The following is a 15071-nucleotide window of genomic DNA, read 5'->3' on the forward strand; positions in this document are numbered from 1 at the left end:
TTTGTCTCAGATTAGTTCTGTGAATCGGCCCCAATGTCTTCAATTGCTTATGGAGATATTGCCTGCAAAACATCTGCATACAAACCATACAGCCAAGGCTTGGCTCTCAGGATGATAACTACAGTGATATTGTAAATCCTCTTGACTCACAAAGTTATGGAAACACACAAGGCAATAATAGTGAAGGTGAAAAACTTAATCTGCAACCAAGAAATACAAGGAACAAGAGAAAAATTATGTTTAACAGCTAAAAAATTAAATTATTGGAAACACATGGCATAAAGCAACCAAACACAATACAATAGGAAATATGGAGCCAAGGCATCAGATACGGCATACTGGGAAACTAGATTCTAAAGAAGCATAGGAAGGAAGGCAACAAACAAGGAAACTCAGAACCTGGAAACAGAGAAAGGAAATCAAGGATGGAAAAAGTTCAAGAAATAGGAGTGCCCTGAAAATAATGCTGGCTCAGAGGATAAGGAAATATTGATCATCAGACCTTGCTCAAGAAACATGGATGAAGAGTAAAACAATGCTTGCTCTCAAAAATATATATACCGCTAACCATTGCACGTTCAGGAAATCTATGATCTGTTGTGCTGCAAGAATCACAAAATCTTTAGACAGAGAGTGAGTCACATAGAAGCACTGGATTAATGAACAACACTGGAGTGAATAAAATGGATAAACACATTCTGCAGATGGGTTCAAGCTGTCCCCTTCAGGCATTGGTGGGCCGATTCCTCCACCCATTAGTGTGCATGAAAGCAGTGAGCAGGAGATTCTGTGAAAAGTACTATTTGCAGAAAAAGCACTGCATGAATCCTAAATGAAAGGCAAGTTCTGAATATTGTCTAAGAGGCTGCAAGTTGATACACAGAGATTGCACAAAGTCAAGAGTATTGTGTAACATTGGAAAGCCCCTCAGGGATAGCCCCTCTAGGGTGGGCATGAGACCACATCAGTAGAATTGTGACATCTACTGAGATTTTCTGTACTCTCAGATCTCTTTTTCTGTATATAAGGACACCCAGGAGAGGATAAACACATTCCACAGTACTAAATCAGGTTGCAATTTTACTCTTTCTAATGGAAGAAGCATTAGTAGGCGCTGTGTTAGCTCACTGTGATAAACTGGACTGTTGGTTTAGGGGGGTGCTAGCCCTTCTTAGGCAACAGCCGAAATCCTTGTCAGGGCGAACCATAAAAGTCACTAAATTGACCTGTGCTAAACCCTCTTGTAGGCAGCTTGGCACAAAAGCAGCAAGGCTTGATTTAGAAGCAATGTGTAAAGTATTTATGCAGCACTCAAAAATAATAAAGTGACAACACAACATAAAAAAACCTCACACTAATTTAGGAAAACAGAGTACAATGAAAAAAAAAATTTGACACCAAAACATCAAAAATCCAATCAGTGGAACTAGAGTTATGATTTAAAAAAAAGTTTTTAGTTCAATCTAGTGCCTAAAATATCAAAGCCCCAACCGTGGACGCCTAGTCATGTGAGCCCGGGCCAAAGTCAAAAGTTACGGCCGACCAAGATGGAGCACGGTTCAGATACAAGAAGTGGATTGGGTCCAGACTTTGAAGACATGTCAAAGAAAAATGAAGTGAAAGGTCAAGTTCAGCAGGGCAAGGCAGGCAGCGTGTCGAAGGAGGAGGTGTGGTCGTCGGGGAGCCGCTGGAAGAAGCTGCCATGAAGATTTTTTCATTCGGACTTGGTCTCTTTCTTGGAAGTCAAAGATTTAGCTGCAGGCTGTATCCGACAAAGGAGCCAGGAGGCCAGACACCCTTCCAGAGAAGAGCCGCTGACTGGATTTGCTGGTGCTGAAAAGACTGTAACTGTAGCTTCCGCAAAATGAGGCCCACCTGCAATGCAACTTGTGTGAATGGGAATGTACGTCCCAGTCTGCTCTCATTTCCAAGGGCCAAGCAACAACTAGGGTTTTGGCTGAAGCACAGTAAGGCTGCACCAATAGATTAATAAACAAAAGTTGCCAATACTGTGCAATAATTCAATATTTCACCAGGGTCATGAGCTTCCAGTCGCTCATTACCTAGGGATTTGAAACGCGTCAACCTTTTTTCATATTCTTTATTTATATAGATCAACCGTTTCCAAATATGTATTGTAAATATAACAATGACTGATGGTCTATTCTATGAATATAATTGTATTTGTGTATCTTTCCATTGAGTGGAGTAGGTTTCACCTGCCAAACATAAACAGTATCCTTGCAGGGCCTATAATATAAAATAAATCTCTGTTAGAGGAAAAACTTCCCTCTTCCTTTCTACCACCAACATTTTTTTTTGTTGTCTGTCGTCAATTGATGTCCAAGAGTGTTATGTGTTAAATGTTCAATCTTCCCTTTTCCACTCTCTGGCATACTTGCCTCCCTTTTTCCAATCTTTTAGCCCATTAGTCCTTCAGTGATCCTCCTATATTGTCCATAATGAATGGATTAGACTGAAGTCAAATTATACATTCTGTTGTGTATTAATCAAAAAAAGAAAAAAAAACCCTTGTTCAAAAAAGAAAAACGAAATTAAAATAAATGTATTTAACTTTGGTAAAAATCTTGACTGAAAGAGTGGTCTGTGGTAATGAGCGACTGGAAGCTCATGACCCTCATTTCTAAGAGTACGTTTTGCAGAGAATTTTATAGATGTCAAGTTCTGGATTTTGGCTGTTGAGGCACACTTAACACCATTTCCAATGGTCCAGGGCTGGGGTGCTAGACAGGGGGTGCACTACTTGGAGGGTTCGGACTCACTTCAGGCTGGATCAAAGGTGTATTTTGAAAATTGTTGTCCATGTAGCTCTGAACAGATGGCCAGCAAGCTAGCCTTTGGAGTCAATCTGGTGGTCCTAGGTTCAGACATAGAAGCAGGTCTCAAGAAGCAGGGCAGTCCTCTGAGGGCACACAGCAGTCTTCTGGCTAGAGGGCAGTTCTCCTGGAGTAGCAGGGCAGTCCTCTGAAGAACACAGTAGGCCTCAGGCAACAGGGACGTCCTCTGATAGTGCTGCACAGGTCCAGAAGTTAACTCAACAGAGGGTCTGAGGGTCCTATTTGTATAACTACTGCCAGGTTTGAAGTGGAAAAAGCTTCTAGAGTTTAACCCAAAGATGGTTCTAGAATTTGTTGCCTCCCTTCAGCCAACAGAGACATAGGAACATTATTTTCTATGTGATTTCCACACTTACATGAGGCCAACTAGACACCAAGCCACTGGGGCAGCGGAAGCTATACTTCTGCTGGTTCAGCAGAGCCTAGTCCACAAAGTCCAGAGTTGCCCTGTGCTCTAGTGGAAGATTATCCCCAAATGTGCTCCTGTCAACTGGGCAGAAGCACTTTCAGCAAAACTGTAAATGCCGGCCAGGCCTGCCATGTCATGACATGTCAGCCTGGTCAGCATATTTCATTAGCCAATCCAAACCTCACAAATTAGGAGGCTATTCTAGTAAAACCAAGAAAAGTAATGCCCTTGATGCAGTAAGAGCTTTTGCTACATGCAACTGAGAAAGTAAACGTTATTTAGTGCTTGAGCCCAGCACACAAAGGGCAGTAGTCCCAGGCAGGAAATATTGTTGTTGAAATAACTTTCTTCAACTGGGCGAGCCTTCTTACTTCGTAAAGTCACCTGGCCTGTGGAAGATGATCTGCTGGCAAGAGAATTTGAACTGTTAATAATGAAAAAGTACCCTTACTCAAAATCAGAAGGGGCACCTGTGGGCAGGGATCCTATTGTGGATGTCAGTTACTGCAATACTCTAAAGCAGGGGTCTCCAAACCGGTCCTGGAGGGCCGGATCCATGACAGGTTTTTAAATTACTACATGTATCTCAATGGGAAAATCCCAAAAATCTGGCATGGATCCGGCCCTTCAGGACCGGTTTGGAGACCCCTGCTCTAAAGGACCCCCTTAATCTTTTTGTCTTTACTTCATTCCATGCAATAGTGCTTCCTATGAAATCTAAACACAGCTATGTAGAAACATAAACGCCAGTAAAAAATTTATTATCATACTTCAGTGAGTTCTGCGTTTCAGAACAGATATTTTAATATATCAGTTCCCACAACCGTACAAGAAAATATTGTGATTTTGGCAACAGTTTTAGGATGATACAAAGCATTCAAATGCCGGCTCTTAGCAAAAATGCCTACCTGAATGTGGTTTGTTTACGGTTCCCCTTTCTGTATTACCACAGCAAGTAAGGTCGCTGCTCACTACTCGTCCACCACAGCACTGATGATGGAAGGCATCATACAGTGACCCATTGCAGCAGATCTGATTCCCAGAGGTAGAGTATGGAATGTCACCACAGCAGGAATCTCCAGTCCCAACGGATATCCTGTTTTGTTCTTCATCTAGACAGCATATCTCTCCTATGAAACAACAACATTGTAAACTTTAAAGGAAATAGCAACATTGTATGCAGTTGTAAAATATCTCAGTGGTTATTATCGAGTTTTGGAAATGTACTCTCAAACTGAACAGCTTGTGGAAGATTAAAGTTTCAGTTTTAAATCAAAACCTGTAATTACTAAGATGTTGTGAGAAACTTACAGTTGAATAAACCAGTATGTAAACCTGGTTCAAATCTTGAAATCAACAAGGAGGGTACCTAGAAATAGACGACAAGCTCAAAATGTCATAATTATTCTAGGTCACATCTCCTGAGAATGTCAAAACAAAGTGTGATACAGTTGTAAGTACTACCTCAGATGTTAGACTACTTCACAATTCTATATGTTGTCATGGGAGAGCCGGTGCAGGGTCTAGAATGTGCATGCTGTGAAAGGAGGCATTAGAAGGTGGTTTGGTGCTCTCAGAAGTAGATGTGACGTGTCCATGTACTGAATCTAACTTGATCATCACAAGCATGTAAGAACCCTCTTTTCCACATTGGCACTGAGCTGAAGGAAATAGCCTGTGTGGTTGAACAGGCAACTCATCTTGAGGAAGACAAAGGGAAATGTAAATGTACCGTGGCTGCAGGCCTAGGGAAACATCTCAATGCTTACGTCACTGTTGCAGCCCCTGAGGAGTTTACTTTATAGGAACTACCTTCGCTCTTGTCATGCATCAGTGGGAGTGGGAGCTCTGAAAGCCTTGAACTTCTCTTCACACTCCCTTCTGTGGAGTCTTTAGTGCAGCTAGAGCTTGGCTTAGCATGAGCATGGTCACAGGACATATTGCACACCCTTGCAATGTTTCCCTAGCAACGTGGAAATGTGTAATGGCAACGTTGGGCGAATCTGCAATGCACTGCAACTGCTGGCTGGCGTCACAGGGCATTCCTAGCTGCATGTCAACGCGTCCTTGGTAACATACTACAGCACTTTGTCCTACCTGCTTAGGAACGCATCCTTGGCAACATATGGCTCCACTGAGCTAATTCTCTTTGAGCAGTGGCAGTGTGTATGATTCATTCTTCCTGGCAACGTGCTTTTAGGAAAGTACCGTGGCGTAAAGGTCCCTATGTATCATGATCCCAGCTGGTAATGTGATGCATGTGTCCTCTGTGCTTGGGGCGCTCATTAAAGCGTGTCTTCGGTGATACTCTCACAAATGTATTTTGCCTCATTTAAATCAGCACACTAAATCTGGTAATTCGGCAATCTATTGGTCTCCTTACGGTGGTACACTCATCTTTGTGGATACAGGGATATGATTATCACTTTTACAATTGTTTGAGTGAGGTCACAGTTACAAACTCACCACTGTGTCTACAGTGATGAGCTCACCATCTCAAACATAATTTTTACATTTTAACAGGTACTCACTCGTTTGGTCTATCAAGCACCTGAGTGAATTGTTGGCTTATTTCTTTCAACAGACTTTTCATCAGTTGTAATCTGTAGAAAGCTTTTCAGTCACTGGTTATTTGGGGTTACTAAATATGCAAAATATTATTCCTCCACCGTTTTTTCTATCTGATTCAGGTGAACCAACATTCAAATGGATGATGTGGGAAAAAAGTTTTTTTGCATTATGCTCGGGTATGTGGGACCACATTTAGCACAGAGAGAAACATTTTGTTATTGTTAAATTGTCTTTGCCCAGAAGGACAAGAACTTTTTGAACATCTGCCTAAATTGACAGTTAATTCAAAGTGATGCGTTAAATGAGTGTGAGGTGTGTATGAAGCGATTGGATAATCATTATCTTTCCAAAGTTAGTATAATCTTGGAACGGTACCATTTTGGCAGGAGGGTACAATGACCACAGAAATCAATTGAAAACGGCATTACTGTTCTACAGAAACTGGGGTCATCATGCAAATTTGAAGGTTCCCTTGATCAGCTCATCCATGATCAATTCATGCTAGGGCGTAACATTGAGAGGGTCATTGATGAACTTTAGCAGAAGGATGATCCAAAGTTGGATGAGGTCTTGTTAATAGCAAAGGAGATTGAGTATTCACTAACATGTGAGGAGGTTATTAAGAAAGAAAACAATAAGAGAGAAAGGTCATTAGAAAGAGTACAAAGTATTAGTAGCGAGAAACCAAAGTGCACAAAAACACATGGTGAGCGAAAAAATGAACACTTGTTCTCAGGTATGAAAAATATGGTACAAACAAATGTGATGATATTCAAAAGAAAAATTCAAAGGAAATTGTTTTCATTGTGGTGCACAAGGGCATTGGGCTAATGACACGAAATGCCCCGCATGGGCAGTCAAATGCAGGGTGTGTGGAATGATGGGACACTTTGTGAAATATTGTAGGAGTTAAGGGAAAGTAAGAAAAGTGAAGGAAGTGAACATGGAGGATGATTCCGATAGTGATAAATTGTTCTGTGGACAAATAGTCTCACAGTTAGGACAAAAGAATAAGAATAGTCCAGTTGATTTAGTCAACATTAATGGCTTTCCAGTAGGAAAGCTGTTTGACTCTGGAACAAAAATTCAATTGATACCAAGAAAGCTGGTCAAGGGGGAGGAGCTTCGCGGGCAACCAAGATGGCTGCGTGAGCTCAGAGCTCCGAAGACCCTCCGATCCTCCGCATTAATCCTGCTATCTATCCTGTCCCACATTAGTGGGAATCTGTTGCGGTGCTGTTGCTGAAGCGGGGCCCGTTCTCCGATCGAAGATCCGGGTTTCCTACGCGGAGTTACACCGTGTTGAAGGTTGGAGACTACGACGCCATAACAGCCTGGCACTACGTGGGTGACGGTGGTGCCTCTACGCGGTGGCAGTCTGAGGGGGTTGGAGTTGCCTCGCTCTGCGCTGGTGGCCAGACCAGTTTGTCCAGCGGCCTGACGTGCTGGAGAGGCGGTGGAGGTGATTACTGATTTCTGCCGCCTGGAAGCTGCAGTGCCGGTGGGATCATTCTTTGGATCGCGATACCCCCGTCGCCCAACATGGCGGGCAGAGGTGACCCGGACAAAGGGAAGCCCAGGGTCAGCAGGAAACCTTCCCTCTCGCAGACCACCATCTCTGAACGTTTCACCCTCCCAAAGGGATCGCCTGGTGCTTCAGGCCGTACTAAAGACTCGTAGCGCGATATGTCACCGGACGACTCTGAACCCACCCTCCGGGATGTTATGGGAGCCATTGCGGGCATCAAGGCCGAAATGCATAAACAGCACGAAGTGCTAACGCATAAGGTCGACACGTTGGCGATTGAAGTCAACCTCATCAGGGCCGACCTCGGCAAGACAAACGATAGAGTCAAGTCGCTCGACATAAAGGTGTCGAGTTTGACTACTGACGTGACCGACCTGCAGTCGGAGATTCAGGACCTGAAGGCCACGAACATGCTGTTTGCCCGCAGGCTCGACGATTTTGAAGGACGGGCAAGACGCCAGAACGTCCGCATTATCGGTGTACCGAAGGGCGCCGAAGAAGACGCTGCCGATCTCTTTGTTGAGAATCTTGTGCTGAAACACCTGGCTCCCGGTGGACTGAGCAAGTTCTTTTCGGTGGAGAGGGCGCACAGACTACCTGGTGGCCAACCGAAACTGGGAGCATCTCCGCGCCCCATCATTGCCAGAGTTTTCAACTTCAGGGACCGGGATGCGATCCTGCAGGCTTCGAGGAGAGGAGGTCCTTTGAAATTTCAGAATGCTGATGTGAACTTTTTCCCCGACTTCACTCAAGCGGTGCAGAAACGCCGGCAAAGCTTTATGGGCGTCAAGCGTAGGCTGAGGGAGATGGGGATGAAGTACTCTATGCTATTCCCGGCGAAGCTTCGGATAGAACATGGCGCCAGGGCGGTGTTCTTTGACATGCCGGAGGCTGCTGGGGACTGGTTGGATGCCTTGCCTCAACGACGGAGTGCCTCTGAGGATCAGTCGGAGGGGGCGTCGGGTGGACCTGATCTTCAGGAATGAACAATTTTTCTCGGACTTCCTTCGGTAGATGGCCCTGCACACGCAATCAGTCACGGACTACTGTTTTTCTTTTTCTCTATATTACTGCTCTTTTCAGGACAGGGGGATACCGGGGGGGGGGATAGGATGTCTCCTTTCTCCTCGGGGGGCTTTCCGTAGATTAGTTTTTGGGGCGACAGGCACACTGCTAGTTGGGGGGTCTTCTTAGTCTAATGCAGGGGTGCAGGATGGGGGGTGGTTGGTTTGAATGTTCTATTTGTGTTTCTCCTTTTTCTTTTTTCTTAAGGCAAGGTGACTATTCTCCTGTGTACTATGTTGCTGTAGCTGTTTTCTGGGGGTGGCGGGTGGGCCTGTGCTTTGATGATGGGGGGTAAGACGCTAAATGTATTGAGTTGGAATGTGAACGGGCTGGGGGTACTGCAAATGTTTAAAAGGTGTGTACCCGATGTCATTTTGTTACAGGAGACGCATCTCATTGGTAATACGTGCCAAGCACTCAATAGGAAAGAGTTCAAAATGGTGGCTCACTCGGGGTTCTCTTCGGGGTCCCGAGGGGTGGGGATTATGGTGCGCATGTCTCTCCCATTGGAGGTGGAGAATAGTGTGATTGACGATAGAGGCTGTTACGTTGCCGTTGTGGGTAGGTGGGAGGGGCGTACCCTGGTTTTGGTTTCTGTTTATGTCCCTCCTGGTTTGCAATCGACGACCTTCCAGGATCTCGGGGGCGCCATTTTGGGCCTTCCTGAGGGATTGCTCATAGTTGGCGGGGACTTTAATGCGGTGGTGTCGGGGACCCTTGACCGTTTTCCATCCAGAGATCTTCGCAGTGCACAATCTTGGCTCCCAGACTTCCTGAGCACCATGGGACTTATTGACTGTTGGAGACTTCTCCACCCTGCCCAGCGGCAGTACTCCTTTCATTCGGGCGCGCACGGAAGCCTTTCCAGGATTGACTATATCTTGGCTCCGGCAGTCCAGGCCTCGACCGTTTCCGAGGCCCGCTTGATGGCCAGAGGCATATCGGACCACTCCCCGGTCTGGGTGTCGTTTGATTTTGGTATCATGACAGCCTCTAGAGTAGCACCGGTCAATCCTTGGTACTTTCGCAACCCCAAAACTCGTGACCTCCTTGCTAAAGCCATTGACCTGTATTTCTCTGAGAATACGGGCTCGGTATCGTCGGCCTTGTCTTTATGGGAGGCCTTCAAAACTGTCCTGAGAGGAGAAGCTTTCTCCTTAATAGCCGAGGTGCGTAGGCGCAGAGATGAGGATGTGGTGCGGTTGGAGTCGGAAATTGAGGACCTTGATTCTCAACTGGAAACAGATCCGACGCCTGCCCTGCTGCATGTCCTCTCCTTAAAGCAGTCGGAGTACCGGGCCACTGCCACTGACGCTGCCAAGGCGATGGGCAGAGAACAACAAGGGAGGATTTACGACGCAGGGGACAAGGCGGGCAAGCTTATTGCCTGGTTGGATAGGAGGGAGATGGCTTCCCGCGTGGTGCCCGAGGTGCTGGGTGAAGACGGGGTGGTTGTTACTGACCCCAGCGCTATTGTTTCGGCCTTTGCCGACTATTTTGAGACAGTCTACACTTCGGTCTCCACCTCGAATGAGTCGGACTCAGCCTCTTTCCTAGATGGCATTGAACTTCCCTGCCTATCGGATACCGAACGTGATGATATGGACAGGGGCATTACGGCAGACGAAGTGGCGCTCGCGATACGCTCTTTACGCTCTGGCAAGGCTCCCGGCCCCAACGGTCTTCCGGTGGAGCTTTACAAGATTAAGGCTGATACCATTGCTGTACCCCTGCGGCGTATGTTTTTGGAGGCTCGTGAGGCTGGTGAACTTCTGCTTGATCAGCGATTGGCTCTATTGTGGTTATTCACAAGGAGGGGAAGCCCAGGGACCTTTGTAGGTCGTACCGCCCGATCTCCCTGCTAAACGCTGAACCCAAGATTCTGGCTAAGCTACTGGCCAACTGGCTGGTGGGTGTGATCGCTGATCTGGTTCACCCGGATCAATCTGGATTCATACCCCATCGCAACACCGCTCTCAACCTTAGGAGGCTTCACGCTGTCATGGCGTGGGTGGGCAAACTATGTGAGCAGACTGTCTTGGCATCACTGGACGCAACGATGGCGTTTGATTCCCTCGAATGGAATTATCTGTGGGCGGTGTTGTCTAAGTTTGGGTTCGGCCCCGGCTTTATTAGTTGGGTCAGGCTTCTCTACGCCTCCCCGCTGGCCAATGTAACGGTCAACGGCCGGGTATCAGCTTCCTTCGCCTTGCGCAGGGGTACCAGACAGGGTTGTCCGCTGTCACCGCTCCTTTTTGCTTTAGCACTTGAGCCGCTCGCTGCCTGGATACGTACCCACCCAGACATCTGTGGGATTAAGTGGTCGCCGGGCTTTGAGGACCGAGTGTCATTGTACGCGGACGATATCCTACTCTACCTGACTTCCCCTTGCCGGTCCTTGATTGTGGCCTTTGACGTGCTGAGTACTTTTGGAGGATATTCGGGCCTAGTTATTAACTGGTCGAAATCCTACCTTTACGTGCTTAGTGGAGAAACCCCACGTCTTCCTAGGGGCTGTGCTATACAGGTCGCGCTGCAGGGATTCAAGTACCTGGGTATCTATATATCAACGGATGCCCGGGCACGATACACTAATAACTTGCTTCCCCCTCTTGCGCGCCTTCGACGCGACGTGGAGGGCTGGAAAAGGCTGCCGCTGTCCCTGCTGGGCCGCGCGGCAATGTTCAAGATGATGTCCCTGCCGAGATTTTTATACGCGCTCCAAAACACACAGGAACCCGTCCCTTCCAGATATTTCAAGGAAGTCGAAGGTCTGCAGCGGACCCTCTTATGGGAGGGCAGGCCGCGTATTGCTGTTGTCAAGCTGACGATCCCCTGGTATGATGGCGGTATTGCTCTGCCTGATATCCGTCGGTACTACTGGGCCTCCCAACTGGCTGCTCTTAACCATGGCTTTTATGGACCGGCGGAGAGCCCGGGGTACGCCATGGATCGTTGGCTCTTGAAAGATGGGAAGTATTACAGAGCGCTATATTCAAGATCTCTGGATGGAAAAATGACTGGTCCCACCAAGACTGCTGTGCACATTTGGAGGGCCATCACGAAAGCACTGGGGTGGAAGGGTAGACTTACTATGGCCACTCCACTCTATGATTCTGACTTGCTGGGTAGGTTGTGGCACACGAAGGGGTTTGACCGGTGGGACCTCATTGGAATTTCCAAAGTGGCTGATGTGATGGCCAGGGGGGAGATAAAGTATTTTGATGCTCTGAAAACTGAATTTCAACTGGGTGCCACAGAGTATTTCAGATACGCCCAATTGTGACATGCCCTTGCGGCTGCACTGCCGGTTGGTGAAAAGGTCCCCGAGTAGTCATCTCCGCTGGAAGATAGGGTGCTGGACGGCCATATGCCGGACAGTGCCATTTCCCTGACCTATAAAAAGTTGATAAATGTTCGAACGGATCTGTTGTTGAATGTGAGAGACCAGTGGGTGCGTGATGGTATTGAGTTGGATGATGAGGACTGGCAGTGTGCGGTGTCTTCCCCCAAAGAAGTGGCAATTTCAGCTAGATTTCGTCTAGTTCAATTGAAGATACTCCACAGAGTTTATGTGACTGGCCCCAGATTGATTCATATGGGGCTCTCAGTGGACGGTCTTTGTAGGTGTGGCTGCGGAGAACTAGCCACTTTCTTGCATACTATTTGGGAGTGCCAGGTTATAGCTTCTTATTGGGAACGTGTGCATGCAGTGATGTGTGAGGTAACTGGAGTGGACCTGCCTGCGGAAGCCCGGCGCTGCTTGTTGAATGTGTGGGGCCCAATTGATTACAATACTGCTCAAACCCAGTGGGTCACTCTGGGGAACATGGTGGCCAAGCTGGATATCGCTCAGAAGTGGGGCGCCCCGACTCCCCCCTCAGTGGAATTGTGGAAGACCAATATGGATTGGTGCATGCTCCGTGAGAAGACTGTATATGTGGCCCGGGGGAAGCCCAGGAGGTGGAGAGTCGTTTGGGGGGCCTGGAACGAATATAGGGGTGACATTTGTGTGCCTCCCGATGCTGATCCGCTGGAGGTTCGTCTTTCTCCCTAGCCCTTCCTTCCACCCAACTTTTCATTTAATCGAAATCCTGACTTTCTTCCCCCCCTCCCCCCCATTTTGTTTGCCTTTACCAGTATGGTTACTACAGGGAGCTGTTTGGCCCCGCCCGCCCCCCGGAACTGTGTATTGCCGCTCACGTGCTGTTCCTTGCCACTTCTTTTCTTTTAGTGTTTCTTCTTGTTAGTATTTTTCTAGGTTTCTCATATTTATAATATAAAATTAAACCTGATGTGCTCCTTTGATTTGATTTGTGCGCACCCTTTATCCGTCTCTTATAATGCTGCCTAGCCTCAGGGATGTAAGGCTGAATAGCTGTGTGCTTTGAACTTTCAATAAAGGTTTTCCCAAAAAAAAAAAAAAAAAAAGAAAGCTGGTCAATAACATGAGAGTGTTCAATCATGATATTCACCCTTTAACATATGGAGTGCAACCTATCAAACTGGGATAGGTACTTTATGGGGGAAACTGAATACAAAGGGAGACTTACAGCAGTAAAAATTTACATTTCAATTAAAGAAGACAGCATTATCAGTTGGTTCCTTTGGAGGGACTTAATGGTGATGTTGGATCCTAAAAGTAATCAGCCAATTGTGTTAAAGGAAACAGAACTGCGCAATATTAACTCAACACTCACCATGTTGCACAAGACACAGTGTGGATACAGTTGTAGGACAGAGTGCGAATGAGGATGATATGTTCAATGTGCTGCACGCAACATTTTCAGATGTGTTTACAAAGAAATTAGGTTGTTTGACAGACTTTTCTCCGTAAAATTGTGTGTGAGTAAGGTAAGAGAAGTTCCACTAGACCAGGAGGTAAGCCGTGGCTGATCAAATTGACGATCTCATGAACGAGGGAATCATTGAGACTGTGGAAATAATGGATTGGGTAGCCCCGGTGTTTCTAGCATGCAAGGCTTCAGGAGACGGGAGATTATGCATGGACCTAGTGGAATGGAATAAGGCTGTAGTTACTGATAGAAACCTGCTTCCAAATATAAGAAAAATGTTGACACAACTTAAAGGTGAGGTGGTTTTCTCTACTTTTGATTTACATTCTGCCTATTACCAGATTAGGTTATATGAGGACTCCATGAACTTGACGACATTTGTCACCCCACTGGATTTGTCTAGATTTACAAGGATGCTCTTTGGTTTTTTATCAGCTGCAGCAAAGTTTTAAAGGGCAATGGAAGATGTACTGAGGGGCAAAGCAAATGAAAAAATGTATCAAGGTAGAGAACCGTTAAATTGAAAGTAAATAAATAACGTATCTGGGACACAAGCTATCTTGAGAGGGATAGAAACCTTATAGATATCTAGTAAGGACAATTCAGAATGTACTGTGTCCTGAACATAAGGAAGAATTAGTCAAATTTTAGGAACAACACAATATTATAATGAATTAATTCCTGGGTTTGTCAGTAGGACAATCACTTTAAGGGGGTTGTTAAAAAATGATAATAAGTACGCATGGACAACAGAATGTGATGAGGAACTAGCCAACATAAGAAATACATTGTCAGTGGCCCCATCTTTACAGAGTTTTGACATGTCAGTGAAGCCTATCTTGGTTACGGATGAGGGTTCAAAAGGATTAGATGCTGTGTTAAAACAAGGAAAGTGTGACAAGGAAAGAACTATGTTTATTTCAAGATAATTAGTAGGACCAGGAAATAGATACTAAGTAATAGAAAATGAGGCTTTAAGCATTTATTGGTTGATAAAGAAATTAAAGAAAACTTTGTGGGGCACTAACTTTGTTGTGCTTACTGTTCACAAGCCTCTTACAGATGTTTTTTTTAATGTGATAGGCGCTATAATCAGTAGGATTTGCAAGTTGGCCATAGCACTGCAAGAGTTTGATTTTAAAGTAGAGTATATTCCAGGAGTTGAAAACAGAGTAGTGGCTTGCTTGTCTCGTTAGGTCACACAGACTCAAGATGAAGAGAAGGAGGAATAGGATCTTGATAACGGTAATGTATGTGAAGTCACAGAGGGAACGATAAATGAAGGCGAGTGGGAAACAAGAGCATTAGGACTATATTCTCCACACAAAGGCCCTCATTTATGAGGCTGAGTGTCACTTTTACGCCGCCAGTGCGTCACTTTTTTGTGACACACCAGCAGCGTAAAAAATATGCCTTTTTGCACCATATTTACAAAGTGACGCATCTAGGTAGAAGCTTCACTTTGTAAACCCCTGCGCTACATTATACCCACGCCAGGAATAACGTATGCAGGGGGTGCGGTCTGACGCAAGAAAGGGTCATAGAAGTGACGCAGTGAAATCTACAAGATTTCACTGCGCCACTTCTAGGACACAAATGTGTCAATTTCTTACGCCTGCCTCACAGCAGGTATAAGACTGACGCAGGCCCTTTCACATGGGGCTTGCCCCATGTGAAAGCACACATTGCTGGAGTTGCGTCACTTTTGTGACACACTCCAGCAATGCGTCACTTTTGCGCCATACAGACACGTCAGAAATACTGACGTATCTGTAACTATTTGCGCCATGATTCGTCATATTATAAATATGACGCATCAATCATGACGCAAGGAGTGCGCACTG

General features: G+C 45.9%; 1 protein-coding gene across 1 annotated transcript in view; it reads right to left on the bottom strand.

The window, feature by feature from the left end:
* The window catches only part of USH2A (usherin), a 2319650-nt gene that overhangs the window by 805846 nt on the left and 1498733 nt on the right, over nucleotides 1-15071 (bottom strand). Inside the window, exon 40 of the mRNA XM_086925936.1 lies at nucleotides 4176-4397. Within this exon, the coding sequence (XP_086782062.1) occupies nucleotides 4176-4397 (222 nt within the window). The remainder of the gene's footprint in view (nucleotides 1-4175; nucleotides 4398-15071) is intronic.

Source organism: Lissotriton vulgaris, chromosome 6, assembly GCF_964263255.1.
Source record: "Lissotriton vulgaris chromosome 6, aLisVul1.2, whole genome shotgun sequence".
Lineage (NCBI taxonomy): Eukaryota > Metazoa > Chordata > Amphibia > Caudata > Salamandridae > Lissotriton > Lissotriton vulgaris.